The sequence below is a fragment of the Salminus brasiliensis genome, chromosome 17 (assembly GCF_030463535.1).
Source record: "Salminus brasiliensis chromosome 17, fSalBra1.hap2, whole genome shotgun sequence".
Lineage (NCBI taxonomy): Eukaryota > Metazoa > Chordata > Actinopteri > Characiformes > Bryconidae > Salminus > Salminus brasiliensis.
In genome coordinates, this window is record NC_132894.1 from 10,324,534 (window position 1) to 10,343,772 (window position 19,239).

Genomic DNA, 19,239 nt, shown 5'->3' on the forward strand with positions numbered 1-19,239 from the left:
AAAGAAGGTAATTAATCTATTACACTTAAAACAAAAATGTGTTCTAACTGAAGTGTGTTGTTCTGTTTGGAGGGCTGCAGTGTTTAGGACTGCTTTGTGAATATTAGTGGTGGTTATTATGTATGTAGGTATGTATGTGTCCTCATACACACAGGTCCGCTGCCCCCACAGCTCAATTTCATGACTGCCTTTAGGCATGATTCCAACTGGTTCATGGTTATCTGCTCCAGAGAGTCCTGTTCTATTGGCCGTACCTCTTTACAGGGGCTAAACTGTGTGTGCATTTGCACATCAGTGCCAGCAGTAAGTGAAACCTAAAGTAGCTGAATACATCCGTTAGAAGGGGTGTCCACAAACATTTGGACATATAGTGTTTATATTTTTCCTTAAAACATGTCAAATCAGTGCTATAAGAACACACCCACTGGAGGAAATCCGGACTTGTGATTGGTCCAGTCGTTGCAGTGGGCGGAGCTGTCCTGTCTGCTGAATGACGGACTCTGAGCAGCTTGTGAAAACAGAAGAAAATCATGGAGTTGTTGGTCAGAGACGGAGTCGACTCGGACAGGTGAGTAGCGCAGTTTTCTGCCTTGCTTTAACGCTCGTCGCTCTATAATAATAATTTACGAATGATGTGATGGTCAGGACACCACCACGTTGTGCCGTACAAGTGAACTACAGCACAGGGGCCAACATTCATTTCAGTCTCCTCCGTTAGATCAGATTACCCACATGTCTCAGTTTAAAGCTTCAGAGGAGTTTCCTTCAGAGAGTTTTTATATAAATACATGCTGCGTGTTGTAAGGTGTTTCACTGGAGTTCAGGGATGCAGGATAATATTGGAATCGCATTGATATGAGCAGATACTTAAGCAATATGTTGTTACTAACATTTAAAATATATATTTAGAATGTGTATATATCGTAAAATATCTATAATTTCTATTAATTATTACATTCATTTATATTTTTTGACCTAGCAGAGTACAACATTTAGGAAATGGTCAGCTACTTGTGTTTATTGTACTGCATTTTTTAATCCCTATATGTACAAAAGGTAAATATTAATAATATGTTGCTGTTCAGAGGGATTTAGTCCCTATTTGTACATTTTATAAATGTTTTTGTATTAGTACATGGATAAATATTCAGTGTCGGCATCTGCATACAATTCCCATATATGTGCATCCAACTGCAATTCTAACCAGTCTAACTAACTAACTGTCCATCTATCAGTTAATCTGTCTATTTGTCTTCTGTGAATCTGCTTATCTATCCATCTATCTATCTATCTATCTGTCTGTCTATCCCATCTCTTATTCATCTTGTTTTTTACACATCTATTTCTTCTATCCTACTGCAGTAGGATACTTTTGCTAGGTTACCCAGCACCTTCTCTTTCTTGAAAAAATGAACATGCACCAAAATGCATTTCCCAAACAACTATAAGCAACCACATTTCCCCACTGTTTGTCAGTATTTAATGCAAACTCCAGCACTGCCAGTACTCTGATTGCTCATGCTTAACCTTGGACTTTCCACCAATGAACCCATTCAGTGCTCTCGGCTGAAAAACTCTCTTGGAATTGTTTAAATAAAAAAAGACAAATCGAAACTCACGCTTGGCTAAAACACTTCCTTCCTTGTGTGATGAACAATGTATCACCTTCCTCATTTTGAGAATAGATTTGTCACATTTGTCACATGGAAATTAGTTTTTCTGTTGCTTGTTATGATGTTTTATGAACTGAATTCACTGATATCGCAGTGCAGTGCAAATAGATCACTCCAGGATATTCTGACTTATTTTTTTAAACTATAGTTTCAGGTTCTGATTTTCTGAGGCTTTATCTGATAAAATACCCTGTTTGTCTCTTTTGGTGTAGCATTAACATGTCCCTGAACCTTGAGCCCATGATGGAGGAAACACTGAGAGAGGACCTAAAATACTACTTCATGAGTCCCTGTGAGAAATACAGAGCGCGCCGGCAGCTACCATGGAAGCTGACCGTGCAGATTTTAAAAATAGTCATGATTACAACTCAGGTAAGATCGTTTTAAAGACAGAGGTTCAGTTGCACACACACATCTTGTATAATCCATAGAAATGCATTGGCAGTTGAACAGGAAGCTCTGGAGCAGCCACACCAGAGCTTAAGGTTACCATGCCCATTGCTGAACGTCAGCTGGGGGGGTACAAATGGCCCAAGATTGCTTCCACTGTGGAGCAATGAACTTGCAGTCTCTAAACTGATAGAGCTCTGTTCAATACCCCTGGAGCTGGAGTGGAGTTTGTGATCCAGAACAATATCCAACATCAGTACCTAATGCTCTTTTGCCTGAATGCAATCAAATCCCCGTAGTAATCCCCATACGGATGACTAAACTGTTTAAGCTGCAAATGGAAATAAATTCCATCATTGTTTATAGACTGGATGAGAAGGTGTCTATCAACCTTGGACCCACAGTGTACCATGTATTTTAAACATTATAATTTTAAAGGTAAAGGTGCACGTATTTATCACTGTACTATGTACAGCGAAATGTGTCCTCTGCATTTTTGTGGTAGTGAACACACACACACACACACTAGTGAACTTGGGGCAGTGAGTACACACACACCAAGAGCGGTGGACAGCCAACTCCAGCACCCAGGGAGCAGAGAGGGTAAAGGGCCTTGCTCAAGGGCCCAACAGTGGCAGCTTGCCAAGCCCAGGAATCAAACCCACAACTCTGTTATCAATAGCCCAGCGCGCTAACCGCTGAGCCACCACTGTATTTAGTGCAGTCAGCTCAGAATATAAATACACATTTGTTCCTTAATTTTCTTTCAAAGTGTGTTAACCTTTAACCTCACAGCTATAGTTGCGTAGCTCGTAGTCACACTTCTGCTTATAATGATCTTGCAGTCAAACTCACATATGTGTTCTTCAATCTCCTTTCAAAGCTGGTTCTCTTTGGCCTTAGCAACCAGCTTGTGGTGGCCTACAAGGAAGAGAACTTGATGGCTTTCAAGAATTTGTTTCTGAAGAGCTACAGTGGTGTAGACGAAGATGACTACAGTGTGGCTGTCTACACCAAACAGAGTGTTTATGATTATATATACTATTTCCTTGATCAGGTATGTGTGTAAGGTTTTTCTAACACAGTCTCTTCACCGACTAATTGGGCTGACAGTTGGCAATTGTGAAATACAGTGCCTATGGAAGTATTCAACCCTTTGGATGTTTTTCCTTTTTATTGCTTTTATAAATGGAATTTATAAAAATGTTTTCTAAAAGGCAATGCTAGTTAAATAAAAATATATAATGTAAAATATGTATTGCATAAATATTCATCCAAATGTATACATCCATGTAGCAATCACAGCACTGTCTATGAGAGAAAGTCTCAGTCAGGCTTGCACATCTGGACACTTCAATTTTACTCCGATGAGCAAACGGAATATTTATGCAGTCACTTTTTAACATTAGACGTTTTTATTTATGTTGACATTACTTATTTGTTTTCACTTTGACATTATATTTAGTAAATTCTTGTAATGAAAGCCAAATTATACAGATCATGATTCTATTTCTAAAAGCAATAAAAAGAGAAAACAAATACTTTTTCTAGGCAAAGATTGACCATTTTGTAAAATTTGTCATATTTTCTTAACAGTAACATGTTATTTATCACTTCCATTTCCACAAGAGTTGCTTGTTATTGCCATTAAGAACAAGATTTTCAGCAAACCATGTTAACATGGGTAACTTGACTCAGCCTGAAGCACAATGTTTGCAATCCTCATTTGCTGAGAAATTACTGTAAGATAACTACAGAAATGATGTAGTGTACTATTTCTCTTGCAGTATTCTCAGTTAAGTCAGCTGTCTGTGGGTGCTGTTAGCTATGCTGAGGAGGATGGAAAGCTGCTGCCATTAATCATCTGTAAAGAGTACTACAGTCGGGGCAGTGTGGAGATATCAGACACATCATACGATATAGATGCCCAAACTGAAACAGGTAATCATTTTTTTTTTCAACAGTATTGTTTTCTGAAGAAAAGACTGCTAAACATAAGATATAATAAACCATCTGAAAGAAATAACTAGAGTTAATATCAGTATTGGGCCAGTGCCAGAACAAAGTGCCTGAAATATATGCCTTGTAATACAAAAAAAAAACGCAAATTGAAGTAGCTACTAGTGGCCACATGTAGCCTAATGTTAATATACGAACACATAGTTGGCTATGTATTATCATTCGTTTTAAAATCTTTTGTGATTTTCATTTAATATTATCAGTAGTTTTTATCAATACAGAACAAATACAATATTCATTCTGTTGCTGCTTCTAGGATCTAGGAGCATAAAATATATTTTGTTATTGTCAGACCAAGTCTTTACATCTCCATAACAGGAACTTTACAGGAGAAGAGAAAAACTTTAACTTTCAATGTAAGTTAATGTTAAACGATTTTGGATCATCTCTACTGGTCCATTCATCATGAAATTCTCACACAGTGTTATAAGCAGTAGACAATTATGTCAAAAGCTGAACCCTTACAAAAGTGGATATACAAGGTGTTGTACAGCAGTATGTTACTGAATAGATGTGAGTCAGATGAACTAACATTTGACTCTGCCTGTCTGAGTCAAATTAACATGTGCAGTTTGTTTTGCCAATGAATTCTTAGAAAATACATCTCAGATAGTTCTTGTGTGCAGTTCTAGGAAAAACATTTACTGGTATAGAAACTTTGTTCTTTGAATGTTCAAAAGGGTCTTCAGAGGGATGCATCTCATTACTAACCAGTTATTTAGAAGTCATTCTATAACTTTTGAAAACCATTTATGGCATTTTTAGTAAATGTGAAGCAGCTCATTGACCTGGCTTATAACTCACTCACTCAGTCGCTGACACGTTTAGCAGGCTAAGGATTTTGTGCTTCTTGTCAATGATACTGTGCCCTTGTTTTTAGTAATGAAGGAAAAACACAATGTGAAGAACTGAAAGAGTTGAAATACACTCATACAATATGCAGCTAATATTTAAACACATACAGTTTGCCTAAATTGTCTGTTTGTCATTTTACATAGTGTTTTATAATCTAATTAATATTTTTTTTCTCAGTGTGCTTGACTTTGGATCCCAAGTCTGCCTCAACTTGGAGAACAGACAATTCTTCTTTTTTTGAGCTGGACTTTCACAGGTACAGACATTGGAATTTGCATTTCTGTCTGTAATATTATGGATTGGGTTACATTACACTTTTCTTGTTCGTTTACTATTTCTTGTCAATTACAGGCTTGTCAAGATTGAGTTCATGTTCAAACTTAAAGGAATCAACCTACAAACGGTGCTCTCCCATGAGCTGCCCGACTGTTACACTTTTGCTGTTACGGTAAGATTTGTTTTTTAAACATGGTGTGGAATAATTTTGAGGGTCTGATTCTGTTAACAGAGGGTGAATTAGAAATCCATTTTCTGACTTTTCTCCAGATTATGTTTGACAATCTGTGCCATAGTGGGAAAGTGAAAATTACCCTGGATATTGATGCCGTTAGTAGTGCATGCAAGAAGTGGAAGATTTCAGGAACTGGTAGGAGCCGAACTACTGCTGACACTCACATTAGGTGTTAACTAATTTACTCTTACTTTAATTCACATGAACATGCAATGTCTTTCATGGGGAGTATTGTGAGGCCTTCATTAATAATATGGGTATGTAATTATCAGGTGATATTTAATTATCAGTGGTCCACATGGGCAGATCCTACTGTGTCCCATTACAGCAATGGGCTGCAATATCAAATGACCACTTTGTATGATTTTTCTCTTGTTAGTCATGTGAACTTAATGCTTTGGATGCTCAATTTCTTTGGATAAGATGACCATTTACAATATCTGCTGCAATATCAGTGACCACATTGTATAATTTGTATAATTTACTGCCTGTTAAAGGTATTGCTCATCACACGCATGGATGTTAATACTGCACTGTTAAAGGAATACTAGTCTGCTACTTCAGTAGCATATGGGTTATTTCTCTTTACTTAGAAGAGAACAGCAAACCTGTTGATTTTAATTAGAGTCTAACGTCTTTCTAGCCTAGTGAAACCCATCATAGGAGAAAAAAGGAGATCAACACCAGAATATAATTGTAGGAAGTTCTAGCGACTAATTAAACCCTTCATAGGAGAAAAAGGAGACAAATGTGAAAAGTATGAGACTTCCACTCTGACTGAGAGCTGTGAGAAAACTATGTAGGAAATTAGAAGATATTATACATTATCTAAATTTTAAAACATACTCATCAGTACATACAGTCCATGTATACAAATTAAGCTGAAAACACCACCCATATTTCATATTAGTTACAAATGTTGTGAAATCCTGCTAGACTAGCTTTAGAAAATCCTGTTGGTGTGTATAAGAAGACTAACTAGGGGTCTTCCTAATTGTACTAGCATGCATCCACTAAGGTGCAGCAGTAATGGGAGAATCTAATAAGTTGGGGGTTTGGTCTGTAAAAGGACCCTTGCAATATTCATAGTTTTTGTGATATCATGCGCGTACATACAGTACATCTGCCTATTCAGTCTACAGTAATTTAGTCCCACCCATTCACACGGAAGTCATAAGGAGTGACTCAACAGGATAAAGAGAGATAATAAGAGGTCAATGTAAATGATGTAAAAAAGTGCATGACACATAAAAGCAATAAAATAAATGGACCTCAGGGAAAGGAATAGAATACAAAGAAATTATAGGATATACTTGCAGGATATAGGGCCCTTAAGTAACTGTGAATATTTCTGAACTGTTTAATCAAACATGTTTATGAATTAAACTGTATATTCATTCAAACAGTTCTCTTCACAGAACTGCCCATTAGCTTCTTATTAGAAGTCTTAAACTACTAAATATAACCACTAAATGTGCAATCCACAAGACAATACAGATTAAGATTATACTAAAGAAAAGATACCTGTGAGATTTTCTGGTTATAAAAATTACCAGTGTGACCATTTTTCAGCTTACTACATGAGAATATAAATGTAAAATGGTGCCAAATAAGAACTATACATACTTTTTTTATAAGGTGCGTCAAACCAGTTAATCATAACTGAAAATTGAAATACTGTGTCATTCTCAATGGATAACTTGACCATTAGCTGAACCACTCCTCAAAATAAAGATGCTAGGTAATTTGAGTGATGCCGTAGAACAACCTATTTTGGTTCAATGAAGAACCTTTTTTGTAATAGATATGTGAAGATATGCGTGAGTATGAAGGTTCTTTATGCATTTAAAAGGTTCTTTGTGGTTCTTTCTTCTATGACACTGCTCAAAAAACCTTTTGTAGCACCTTCATTTTAAGAGAGCATAAGCAGAAATAATTCATGCAGAAATCGGTGGTTTTCTTTTTCAGCTCAGAAGAACACTCGCTATCTCCTGGTCTTTGATGGCTTTGTTATTTTGGTGTGTCTCACCTCAGCTGTGCTGTGCATTCGCTCCATTATTCTGGCAATTCGATTGCTTCAGGTAGACCCCCTTTCATTAACAATAACAGCCCATATCCAGTCTTTTTACACTTAGTTTCTGTTTATGCCGTGAGACCTTTTTTTATGATTTGACGTTTTTAGGTTTTTTGCTTTCGTTACTGTACAACTATGATTCATAGTCAACTTGGCTTTGCATGATGTGTGGTTTTAGGCTAAATTTGTTGATGCTTCCTCTTTTACAGAGATTTTCCAAGTTTTGTCGAAAAAAATATAACCGTAAGATGTGCGAGGACGACCAAAGAGAATTCCTAAATGGCTGGTACATCTTGGTAATTATAAGTGATGTTCTGGCAATCGTGGGATCAGTACTAAAGATGGAAATACAGGCAAAGGTAAGTACGAGACATTATAATGCACATAATGCATATGCATATAATGGGTGGGTGGAAAAAATGTACAGTATAATATCAAAATATTGTGGGGATAACTAAAAATAGTATAGAATAGAGGTCCAAAGCTTTTTTTTTATTTATTTTTTAATTTGGAGTTTTTTTAAATGTTCGTTATGACATCTTCTATTGTAGATTGCTGTGAAAAAAAGGGTTGGCTTGTCTACTTACTTTTTTACTTTGCTATTCTGTTTATTTTAATAGTAGTTTGGTGCTATAGGATAAATTATTTTCACTAGCTGTATTTATATAATTTGTCCTAAATTAATTGATACTTTGTTTTCTGTGTGTAAAATGAGCTGCATGTTTATAGATATTATGGTCATCAGAAGTTACTTAGTTATAAAATATATTAAACCACTTCTCTTTTACATACAAAGTAAATGGAACCAGCTATTAAACATTATTATCTAATTGCTATCTGAGACAGTCAGTTGTTCACTGGGCCATTCTTTATTAATTTATGGAGGTGACAGTGCAGTAGACCATCTGTTTTAGAGTCTCATGGATAACAGCAGAATAGAAGTTTATTGATACTAAGACTAAAAATATTGGACCTTTGGACTTTCTTAGCTTGATGACTTAAGGATGAGCAGGTAAGCGTATTTTATAGCCATATTGGTTATTACCTCTTAGAAGAAGAACAATCTTAGGTTCTCCTCACTGCCAAAGGGTTTATTAAACTCTTGTTTAATAAATACTGTCTTTCTGTATCCACAGAGCCTGACCAGCTATGATGTGTGTAGCATCTTTCTGGGAACGTCAACACTCATGGTGTGGGTTGGGGTCATCCGATATTTGGGATATTTTCAGAAGTATAATGTGAGTAAACACTCATCTCTCATGAGACTGGGTACACATGGACTTTATAGTACTATTATAGGAATTATGCCTACATAGCGTCATATATATACAGGAAATGCTCACTAGACCCAGTAAACGGCAGCTAGAGCTTTGTGGTAACAAACATTGTATTTACTACTTCCATGTATGACTACTAAACTATTTTTATTAATTCCTCATTCCAAATTCATTGTTTTTGTGATGCCAAAATATTCACACATTAAATCTTCAGCCTATTTATCCTACAGTAGTGCCACCCCTTCATAGTTTTAGAATTTAATAAAGTTCTAAAAAGTGTTTTACCCCACATCTAATCAGAAATCAGGCTCAGCATCATAACAGACAGTAAATTCTGAAAGAAATAGCAGTTAAAGAATAATCATGTAAAAATTAAACTGTAAGATAATAAATCAGTAAATAATAAACATAATAATACAGACCTGTTTATATTAGAGGTACATACAATACAATATAGTCTTCTTGTGTTGCTTAAATATCACTGTGCTTTATTAGTTTTCTGAGTAAGATATACATTGATAGGTTTATAACTTTGTTAGTTCTTAAAGCATATGGTAATCCTAAGCCATCTCTCCTGGTGCAGGTTCTTATCCTAACTATGCAAGCAGCCCTGCCCAAGGTGCTGCGTTTCTGCTGCTGTGCAGGAATGATCTACCTGGGCTACACTTTCTGTGGGTGGGTGGTTTTGGGGCCCTACCATGACAAGGTAACATTTTACTGCAAAGTATAGTAGTAAAAGAGTTGCTTAAGGATTTTGGGATGCATTTAAATAATTTCCTAAGAAACATAATCAAATTGAATCGTTTTGAATCATTTAGAGGTTTACATCACTACAAAAAAAAGCTATTTATATTATTGTATGTATGCCCTGTGAACCATCTGGTTATGGCCACAAGATGGCAGTATTTGTACACATTACTAAATTAGTGAATTTCATTTACGTTTACATTTACGGCATTTAGCTGACGCTCTTATCCAGAGCGACTTATAAGGTTACTCGTATTACACAGGTGGGCCAATGTAGTGTTAGGAGTCTTGCCCAAGGACTCTTATTGGTGTAGCGCAGCATAGTCACCCCGACTGGGAATCGAACCCCAGTCTCCCACACGGTGTGGTAGCTTAGTGACAAGTAGTGGTGTTATCTGTTGCGCCACACCAACCATTTGTGTAGTACACCCAACACATGTGTAAAGATGAACATATGTGTGCTAGTACTCAGTAAGCTCATGTAACATTTGTCCTTTGTCTCTCCCTGCCCTGGGTCAGTTTGAGGGTCTAAACCGCGTGGCTGAGTGCCTTTTCTCTCTTGTAAACGGAGACGACATGTTCCCCACATTTGCTGAGTTCCAGCAGAAGAATACCCTGGTGTGGCTGTTCAGCAGAGTCTACCTCTACTCCTTTATCTCTCTCTTCATCTACATGGTGCTCAGCCTCTTCATAGCCCTCATCACAGATGCTTATGAGACCATCAAGGTAGCTAGCTCTCTGACTGGCTAATCACTCCAGCACACAGAGCAAAGCTATTCATTATACAGGCAAAGTCAGTGTGTTTGGATTTTTGCATTTGAGCTACAAAGCTAATATACATAGATACGAGAAGACCTAAGCTTCATGTGTGATGATTTAAGCATGCAGTTTGCACAATGCTAATTGGTGGGGTACAAGATTTCATCATTTGTTGGCCTACAGCTCCACTTTAAAACTAAAGAAGCAAAATTGGGTAATCAAACATATTGAATGTTACGGTTGATAATTATCCACAGTTGAGGGACAACGGTATATTGGATACATGTTAGTTTAGAAATGTTATAGTTAATGTTAATTGTTTCTACATGTGCTAGCGCTACCAGAAGAACGGCTTCCCTATGACTGATCTGCAGCTGTTCCTGAGGGCAGGGAAGGATTTCCCCCGGCCGGAGGGGGAGGAGGACAGTGGGAGCGGAGAGAACGGACCCTCGGTCACGCTGTGTTGCTGCAGAAGGTACACAATCTCATGCATCAGCCAGCAGGCTCCAGACTTCTCCCCAGCGCTGAGGTTAGGCCACTGTGGCATAAGAAATGAAATTAGTGGTGGTAGAGAGGTGGACACACCCAGCTATGTGCTGATTACAGAGAAATGTAGGGATAGTCTGGAAAAAAGAGAGAGAGAGAGAGAAACACTCAAAAAACTTCCCCTTGGCTATGAGTATCTGTTGCGATAAGCAGCTGAATGCTGAGAAAAACAAAGCTTTTCCCTTGAGTAGTTTTTCTGCCTCTTCGCATATAGATGATGTGTTTTGTTTCCCACCCTTTTGAGTGTAAGTACTTGCATATGTTCTTTTTTTCCACACCATGCCGTCTGACCTGACATTGACTTTCATGATTAATTATTTTTCCTTCTGTTGACAATGTTTCTAGATATGTGAGGCTGTGTTAATAAGATAACAGTGATGTTGTACTTTATACTTTATTTACAGAGTGGAGGGAGGGCTCCTGGGTGGCGCACCCGTCTAAGTGTTGGCCCAGTCATTGGGAGATTGCCGGTTTGATCCCCAGTGATGCCACAGGGTAGGCGTCTGCTAGCTGACGTAACAGAACTGGCAGTTAACACTCTCCTTCAAGCAGGTTCAGCTGTCCAATGACGTCGGATTAGGGATACTGCCACAGAGGAAGCACATGCTAGCTTTCATCCTCCCTGTGTCAGGGGAGTCTTAAATACTGGGTGGAAATTGAAATTGAAAATGTCTAAGACTGGTGTGAAAACTGTTCCACAGTTTCACTGCTTTACAGCTCAATGCTGGGAGGCTTTATACCCATCTTGCCCATGCCTGGAATTAGGCATGGTGCCAAGAGGTTCATGTTTATCTGCTCCAGAGAATCCTGCTCTATTGGCAGTGCTTCTCTGCAGAGACTAGACAAGCTATGTGTGTGCGCGTTTGCATCGTCTGTGTCAGCAATGGGTGCAATTTAAAGTAGGTGAATGCATTCATTAGAAGGGGTGTCCACAAAGATGTGGACATATGGTGTAATTCATATGTACATCATTCAGGCTAATAAGAGTATGTTCTGCCCTTCTTTGCAACCAAAGAACTGGTGTGACAAATGGGTTAAAAACCATAAAGAAAAGGTAAAGAATAAAGATCCTATTACATCTCTAATGACATAGCAGTACTGGTTACTTTCACTTTCCCAAGGTTTTTCAGGCATCTATGCTTAACCAGACAGGATGTGAAAACTCCTTCCACACCACTATACTGGTAATAAATGACCACATATGCCTTCTTACGGACAGCCAGTCCCTGGTACCTGTAATTGTAGAGATTTACGGCTTAATTGTTTTTTAGGTTTCCAGTACTTTTGTAAGTACAGGAAACATGGTAATCGATTGTAAGATACAGTTGCAGCAGATAGACATTCGTCTGAAACGCACTGATTTTTGTCTCCAGGCAGACGTGTTGGTCTGGCAGATGTCTCATAAGGAGATGTTTATTTCCCTTGTCATTGTCCAGTTGGCAGCCCTTATCAGCAGGGAGTGTCACAGAGATCCAGAAATCCCGGCCATAATTTGATGTTGTGTATAAATCCCAGATAAAAGCCACTTACCCACCCAGAGACAAGCTAACAGGACACTGAGTAGATTTGAGCATGGCCTGCAAAGTGGTCTTTACTCTCTACCAATTTAGGCATTCAGCAGATATTTATCAACTTCTGCTTTTCTGCTAAAGTGATGCTTGAAACCCCCTATTAACACTCTATCACCCAACTGATCCCATGAAACATGCAGTTTAAGTAGCAATAGAGAGGTCCATTTTCCGTTAGATAAAGATCCATTTTCTCTGATTGGTTCCGTCCTTATTTTGTTTAAAGGATTATGGTCTCTAGTGTTGGTCTCCTGGCGAGTTAATTAATTTGCTGATCGTCTGACAGTTACTGTAGATGGATTTTAAACATATTCTTAATTTATAATAATATACTGTATTTTCTATCTCAGAGATAAAATGGTGTGATGTAAATGTTGTAATGTTTAAAAATGACTTGTTTTTGTCTCATTTCTTTACAAGAATTGTTTAATATTCATTCTGGTAATTATTTTAGATAATATATACATAGTAATGGTGTTTTTTAAAAGTCAAACAATTAAAAACTGAATAACAAGGAGCTGATATTATGTGTGTATATGGTTGTGTATATGAGTGACAACATACATTTTAAAATTAAATGAACACAGGGCCAAAATTGTACATACAAAAATATGTATATGGTTAAACATAATATATGGTTAAATATCTTCTAGTAGGTTGCATATTTACCACACACCCTCATTCATTAATTTGACCACTTTGTGAAATGGACCAGTTCCACTGCAAGCAAAACAGTCCCAGAGCATGATGCTTCCACCACCATGTTTAACAATCTTTATATATATATATATATAAATATACAGTGGGGAGAACAAGTATTTGATACACTGCTGATTTTTCAGGTTTTCCCACTTGCAAAGCATGTAGAAGACTGTAATTTTTATCATAGGTACTCTTCAACTGTGAGTGATGGAATCTAAAACAAAAATCCAGAAAAATACATTGTATGATTTTTAAATAATTAATTTCCATTTTATTGTGGGAAATAAGTATTTGATACACCAGAAAAAGAAACTTCATATTTGGTACAGAAACCTTTGTTTGCAATTACAGAGATGAGACGTTTCCTGTAGTTCTTGACAAGGTTTGCACACACTGCAGCAGGGATTTTGGCCCACTCCTCCATACAGATCTCCTCCAGAGCCTTCAGGTTTCGTGGCTGTCGCTGGGCCACACGGACTTTAAGCTCCCTCCAAAGATCTCTTTAGTTGCCCTGGCTGTGTGTTTTGGGTCGTTATCATGCTGGAAGACCCAGCCACGACCCATCTTCAGTGCTCTTACTGAGGGAAGGAGGTTGTTGGCCAAAATCTCACGATACATGGCCCCATCCATCCTTCCCACAATACGGTGCAGTCGTCCTGTCCCCTTTGCAGAAAAGCATCCCCAAAGAATGATGTTTCCACCGCCATGCTTCACGGTTGGGATGGTGTTCTTGGGGTTGTACTCATCATTCTTCTTCCTCCAAACATGACGAGTGGAGTTTAAACCAAAAAGTTTTATTTTTGTCTCATCAGACCACATGACCTTCTCCCATTCCTCCTCTGGATCATTCAGATGGTCATTTGCAAACTTCAGACGGGCTTTGACATGCGTTGGCTTGAGGAAGGGCACCTTGCGTGCACTGCAGGATTTTAATCCTTGACGGCGTACAGTGTTACTGATTGTTTTCTTTGAGACTGTGGTCCCAGCTCTATTCAGGTCATTGACCAGGTCCTGCCGTGTAATTCTGGGCTCATTCCTCACCTTCCTCAAGATCATTGATGCTCCACGAGGTGAGATCTTGCATGGCGCCCCAGACCGAGGGAGATTATCCGTTATTTTGCATTTCTTCCATTTTCTAATAATTGCACCAACAGTTGTTGCCTTCTCACCAAGCTGCTTGCCTATTGTCCTGTAGCCCATCCCAGCCTTGTGCAGGTCTACAATTTTATCCCTGATGTCCTTACAAAGCTCTCTGGTCTTGGGCATTGTGGAGATGCTGGAGTCTGACTGATTGAGTGTGTGGACAGGTGTCTTTTATACAGGTAACGAGTTCAAACAGGTGCAGTTAATACAGGTAATGAGTGGAGAACAGGAGGGCTTCTTAAAGAAGAAGTAACATGTCTGTGAGAGCCAAAATTCTTACTGGTTGATAGATGATCAAATACTTATTTCCCACAATAAAATGGAAATTAATTATTTAAAAATCATACAATGTATTTTTCTGGATTTTTGTTTTAGATTCCATCACTCACAGTTGAAGAGTACCTATGATAAAAATTACAGTCTTCTACATGCTTTGCAAGTGGGAATACCTGAAAAATCAGCAGTGTATCAAATACTTGTTCTCCCCACTGTGTATATATATATATATATATATATATATATATATATATATATATATATATATATATATATAGTGTGTGTGCATTTTCTTTAAAAAAGAAAAAGAAAAAAAAGGAATATTTATACACAACACAACTATATACAAACAAAAACAAGTCATTTTTAAACATTACAACATTTACATCACAAACAGAAATAAATAAATTAATATTTATACTTATGATTACTCTGTTACATTTTAGTCATTAACTTGTAATTAGTTAATTTATTTATTCGGTTCTATTTTATGTTCAGCATTATATTTTTGGACCAAAACAATAGTAAATTGTAGAAGCTGGAAGTACAAAGAGGTTTCACTTACTCTGAAGTTACTCATAACTCCTGGAATGTTTTTGGAAGGGTTCCTTTATTTGTACTTGACTTAATATTTTCAGGACAGTATTTAAGCTGCTGTAGCTACACCTGGGCTACCTAGCCACACCTCCAAAAGTTGGGTCAGTGGGACAAATTAATTGGTTTTGGAAAAAGAAAAAAAGAAATAAACAAACTGTTTTAGTGGAACCCTACTTGGAACTGAGTTCTGCTACCTGCCATCTCTGAGAAACATGAAATGTTATTTTAGTAACTTTTAATGGCAGCCAACTGCATTATTTCAACATCACAGTAACAACATTTACTGGATAAACAAGCCGCTGGACGTTTTATTTTTTTTATTTTTTTGCATTTGTGTTTAAATTGCTCTACCCACTTCTGCATACAAGAACCATGTTTACATTCTTATATTTCTATCTTTTCTATCTTTGCAGAGTTCCCATAGAGGACACCGTTACTCTCATCAGCTAACAGCTCTTATAGGGACCACCTCAGGATGGAGTAATTAACCACGCAGAAGTGGTAAAGGCTGTAAATGTGTGCTCTCATGATACACAAACAACTTCCATTGCACTGTGCGCACTGTACACCATCTGTGTATTCCACAGGAGGAAAGGAATATCGCCTAATTCACTTGTATTTGAGTGATGGGAAAATAATTTCCCTCATTAGCCAAATGCAAGAAGACTAAACAGCAATAACATCCTCTAAAGAGGACTCCAATACAATTAAGACTCAGGAGAAAAAAGAAAGTTTACCGTGTCAGATGGCACGCCAAGGAAATATCTAATGCATCTTGATATGAACTGCAATATGATGCCGACCACATGGATAATGGATAATATTGCACAATTGGGGGAAATGTAATTATTTATTAATGCAGGTTGCCGTCTCGCTTCGGGAAAAGCAATAGGGCTATAATGCATAATGCCTATAATGATGGGCTATACAGTAATGGTCTATACAGTGATGGTCTGTTGTCACAAACATTTGGACATATAGTGTGTTTCATATATACACTACGCCAGCTGATAAGAGTATGCTCAGCCCTTCTTTGCAAACAACCTTTACTTTACATAACACTTTTTAAATCCTGTCACCACAGATGAATAATTAATCAAATTGGAGCCAGACAGAACGTGACTGTTCTATGCTGTTTTGAAGTCTGGCAGGGTCGGGAGTGACTGGAAGGTAACTGGGTTCTGTAAAATGAAGGATATAAATTCATATAAGAAGGAACGATGGGGACAGGTCTTTTTACAACTGGAATATTACACTTCAAATATTTGCAGTTATGAGTTACTGGAGCATTTAAGTAGTAGGAGTGTAATGATTCATCCTTTACACGTTTCAGTTCGATGCTTGATTTCTGGACCAGGGTTCAGTTTGGAATGTGGTTTACGTGTAGTTTTTCTTTTATTTTTACCATCTTTATTTGTAAAACTTTTAAACATATGTTACAAAAGAAGAAACTCATTTAAATTGTGGAGTTTGAGAAGATTTGAATTTGACGTTTTTATTACATTTATTTTTCTTACCTGTATTTTTACACCTGCACTCACATCCAAATATGGATGTAAATTGTTTTGTTAACAAATCCATAGTATGTGACCAAAATACATACAACAGTACCATAACTAGGATTTGATGAGCCCTTGTAGAAATTAATACCTTAAATGAATGTAAAATCAGTTGCTTGTTTATTTCCTATTGGTTTGTCGCAACCAAGTTGAAGTAAGCTGCTGTAGCTACCCCTGGGCTACCCAGCCACACCTACAAAAGTTGTGGGACAAATGTGCTGGTTAATACATTTAATAAATGAATACAATAAATAAATAAATAAACAAACAAAATGTTCTGCAGAACCATACTTGGAACAGAACCCTGAGTTCCGCTACCTGCCATCTCTGAGGAACATGAAATGTTACCTTAGTAACTGACATTTAGTGAATTTCACTTTTAGTCTGGTAACAACTGGCGACCAGCTGCATTAGTTCAACACTACAGTAAAAGCATTTACTGGATTAACGAGCTGCTGCACTTTCTCGCACTGAACACAGGTTTCACATTTCACTGTTCGTGCCTGTTTTAAACGTCCTGCCCCTGAGCTGAAATGGAGATTTTCATTGGCTGTGCCCCGGGGTTGGTGAATCTTATTGTATAAATTTATTGGTCAGTGTGCCATGCAGTTTAGGGAGAGCAGGGAGAGTGGTGGGGCAGCACCCGAGTACTTTGAAAAGCAGTGGATGAAATACCTAGTCATCCCCGGTGGTTCCAGGATTCATACCCATGATTGTAATATCGCATAAGTAGCAATGACATTGATTGAACATGTACACTATGGACAAAAGTATTGGGACACTCATTCATCGCTTCTGCCAGAGTCAAGGGTATTAAAAAGAGTTTATCCTGCTTTTGTTGGAGTAACTGTCTTAACTGTCTCTAGATTTTGGAGCATTGCTGTGCGGATTTGATTGCATTCAGCAATTCAGGATGTTTTATGATCACCACCCTACCTTCACCCCACCCTATCTTCAACTCACCCAGAAAGTATTTGATGGAGCACCATCATTCACACACACACACACACACACACACACACACACACACACACACACACACACACACACCATCAGAGAACACTGTTCCACTGCTAGGGGGGCATTAGGTTCTTTAGGCGCCATTAGGTTCAAGTTTATTTTCTCCAGAGAGTCCTATTCTATTAGCAATACTCCCTACCGGGGCTGGACAAGCTGTGTGTGTGCATTTGCACATCTGTGTCAGTAGTGGGTGCAAATTAAAGTAGCAAAATAAAAGTGGAATATCATCACTGTACCACTGTAGTTTAAGGTTGAATGTGTGTATAAACTGTATTTAGATAGATAGATGGATAGAAGATAATAATAATAATAATAATAATAATAATTATTATTATTATTATCTCTACACATTTTAAGAAAAAGTAGCTTTCCTAAATGTTCTTCCCTAAACAAAATCACTGTACTTTCACTTGATTACTCCAAAAACCAGGTGCTTTCTGGAGAAACTTTCACTTCCATCAGAAAAAACTGCGTTTAGAAGTGAAACTCTGGTCCAAACAACTGGTCCAGTTGCTGCTCGCTGAGCTCCTCTACAGTGGATTACTCCTCAGATGATCACGGTGTTCTTCTCTAATCAGGAAGCTCAGGTGTTGCGCAAGATTCATAAAGGCGTTTAATTTCCTCAAAGCTTTTTTTTCTCGGCCCAAACCGACGCTGCTGTTCTGCGCAAACGGGAGATACGATACCGGGGTTTCACAGGTTTGCCTGAATCTCGGAGGGGGAAATGTTATTGAAACTGATATATAATCCTGGCTGGAGTTTGCGTTTAAAGACAGTACAGAGTACAATGTGTTAAAGGCCTTGGGACAATACACGCCCATGGCGTTCCGACCATTTCACCGCCACACACACGCACACACACACACACACACACGCACTCATCCGACCGCCTCAAACCGCCCAAGGCCCCACCTCCTATACTCTACCCCTGTCCTGAGCTCAAGCGCTGGAGTTTGCGTCCTTCCTCCAGTGGACTGAGGGAAGCCGGTGAAGGCTGGGAGGCGATGGGAGCTGAATGGGGAGCGCTGTGTCGACGTTTATGAACAAATGCAGCTACTTCACTTGAACTCTGCTCAGCCTGAGCGTCTGTTACCTCTTGGTAAGTGGAGAAACTCTACTCGCTATGTTTAACTCTCCTGGTTTGTCTTAGGACTCCCCTGTGAGGTTCCTCTGGTACTAGGTAGTTCTATACGCTTCTGTCAAAACTCAGGAAGAGGTGATTACTGGAGGAGCTGAGGACAGCCTGCACTCTTAAAAAGGTTCCTCAGGTGGTTTTAGGTGAAGGAAATGATACACGAATGGTTAGTTTTCGACTGTAAACTGTGGTGGTATCATTTTTAAAAAAATATGGTTCTGTATATATGCAGTTATAAGGGTTCTATTAGATTAGGTTATATCTAATCTATTTTTTGAGTGTATATCCTTTCACTTAAAGTGGCATTCCGATGCATAACCACACTAATACACTCAAAAAATAGATTGAACCATTGAGGAACCCTTATAACTGCATATATACAGAACCA

General features: G+C 38.1%; 2 protein-coding genes across 8 annotated transcripts in view; both read left to right on the plus strand.

Moving 5' to 3' along the window:
- mcoln2 (mucolipin TRP cation channel 2) overlaps window positions 1-19,239 on the plus strand; it is a 27,375-nt gene continuing 8,136 nt past the window's right edge. The window contains exons 1-15 of one of the 3 annotated variants that reach the window (XM_072661072.1): window positions 1-568; window positions 1,886-2,045; window positions 2,947-3,120; window positions 3,851-4,004; window positions 5,115-5,193; window positions 5,289-5,385; window positions 5,484-5,583; window positions 7,417-7,529; window positions 7,732-7,881; window positions 8,659-8,760; window positions 9,383-9,505; window positions 10,066-10,272; window positions 10,641-10,780; window positions 11,256-11,346; window positions 15,551-15,638. In XM_072661072.1, coding sequence (XP_072517173.1) covers window positions 531-568; window positions 1,886-2,045; window positions 2,947-3,120; window positions 3,851-4,004; window positions 5,115-5,193; window positions 5,289-5,385; window positions 5,484-5,583; window positions 7,417-7,529; window positions 7,732-7,881; window positions 8,659-8,760; window positions 9,383-9,505; window positions 10,066-10,272; window positions 10,641-10,780; window positions 11,256-11,292 — 1,674 coding nt within the window. In that variant the 5' untranslated portion in view covers window positions 1-530 and the 3' untranslated portion in view covers window positions 11,293-11,346; window positions 15,551-15,638. Of the gene's footprint in view, window positions 569-1,885; window positions 2,046-2,946; window positions 3,121-3,850; window positions 4,005-5,114; window positions 5,194-5,288; window positions 5,386-5,483; window positions 5,584-7,416; window positions 7,530-7,731; window positions 7,882-8,658; window positions 8,761-9,382; window positions 9,506-10,065; window positions 10,273-10,640; window positions 11,143-11,255; window positions 11,347-15,550; window positions 17,529-19,239 lie in introns of those variants that run through there. The other 2 variants (XM_072661071.1, XM_072661070.1) reach the window with 2 other exon arrangements.
- The window catches only part of lpar3 (lysophosphatidic acid receptor 3), a 14,029-nt gene continuing 13,426 nt past the window's right edge, over window positions 18,637-19,239 (plus strand). For all 5 annotated transcript variants that reach the window (XM_072661075.1, XM_072661077.1, XM_072661078.1 and 2 more), the window contains exon 1: window positions 18,637-18,815. The gene's annotated coding sequence lies outside the window, so the exon portion shown is untranslated. The remainder of the gene's footprint in view (window positions 18,816-19,239) is intronic.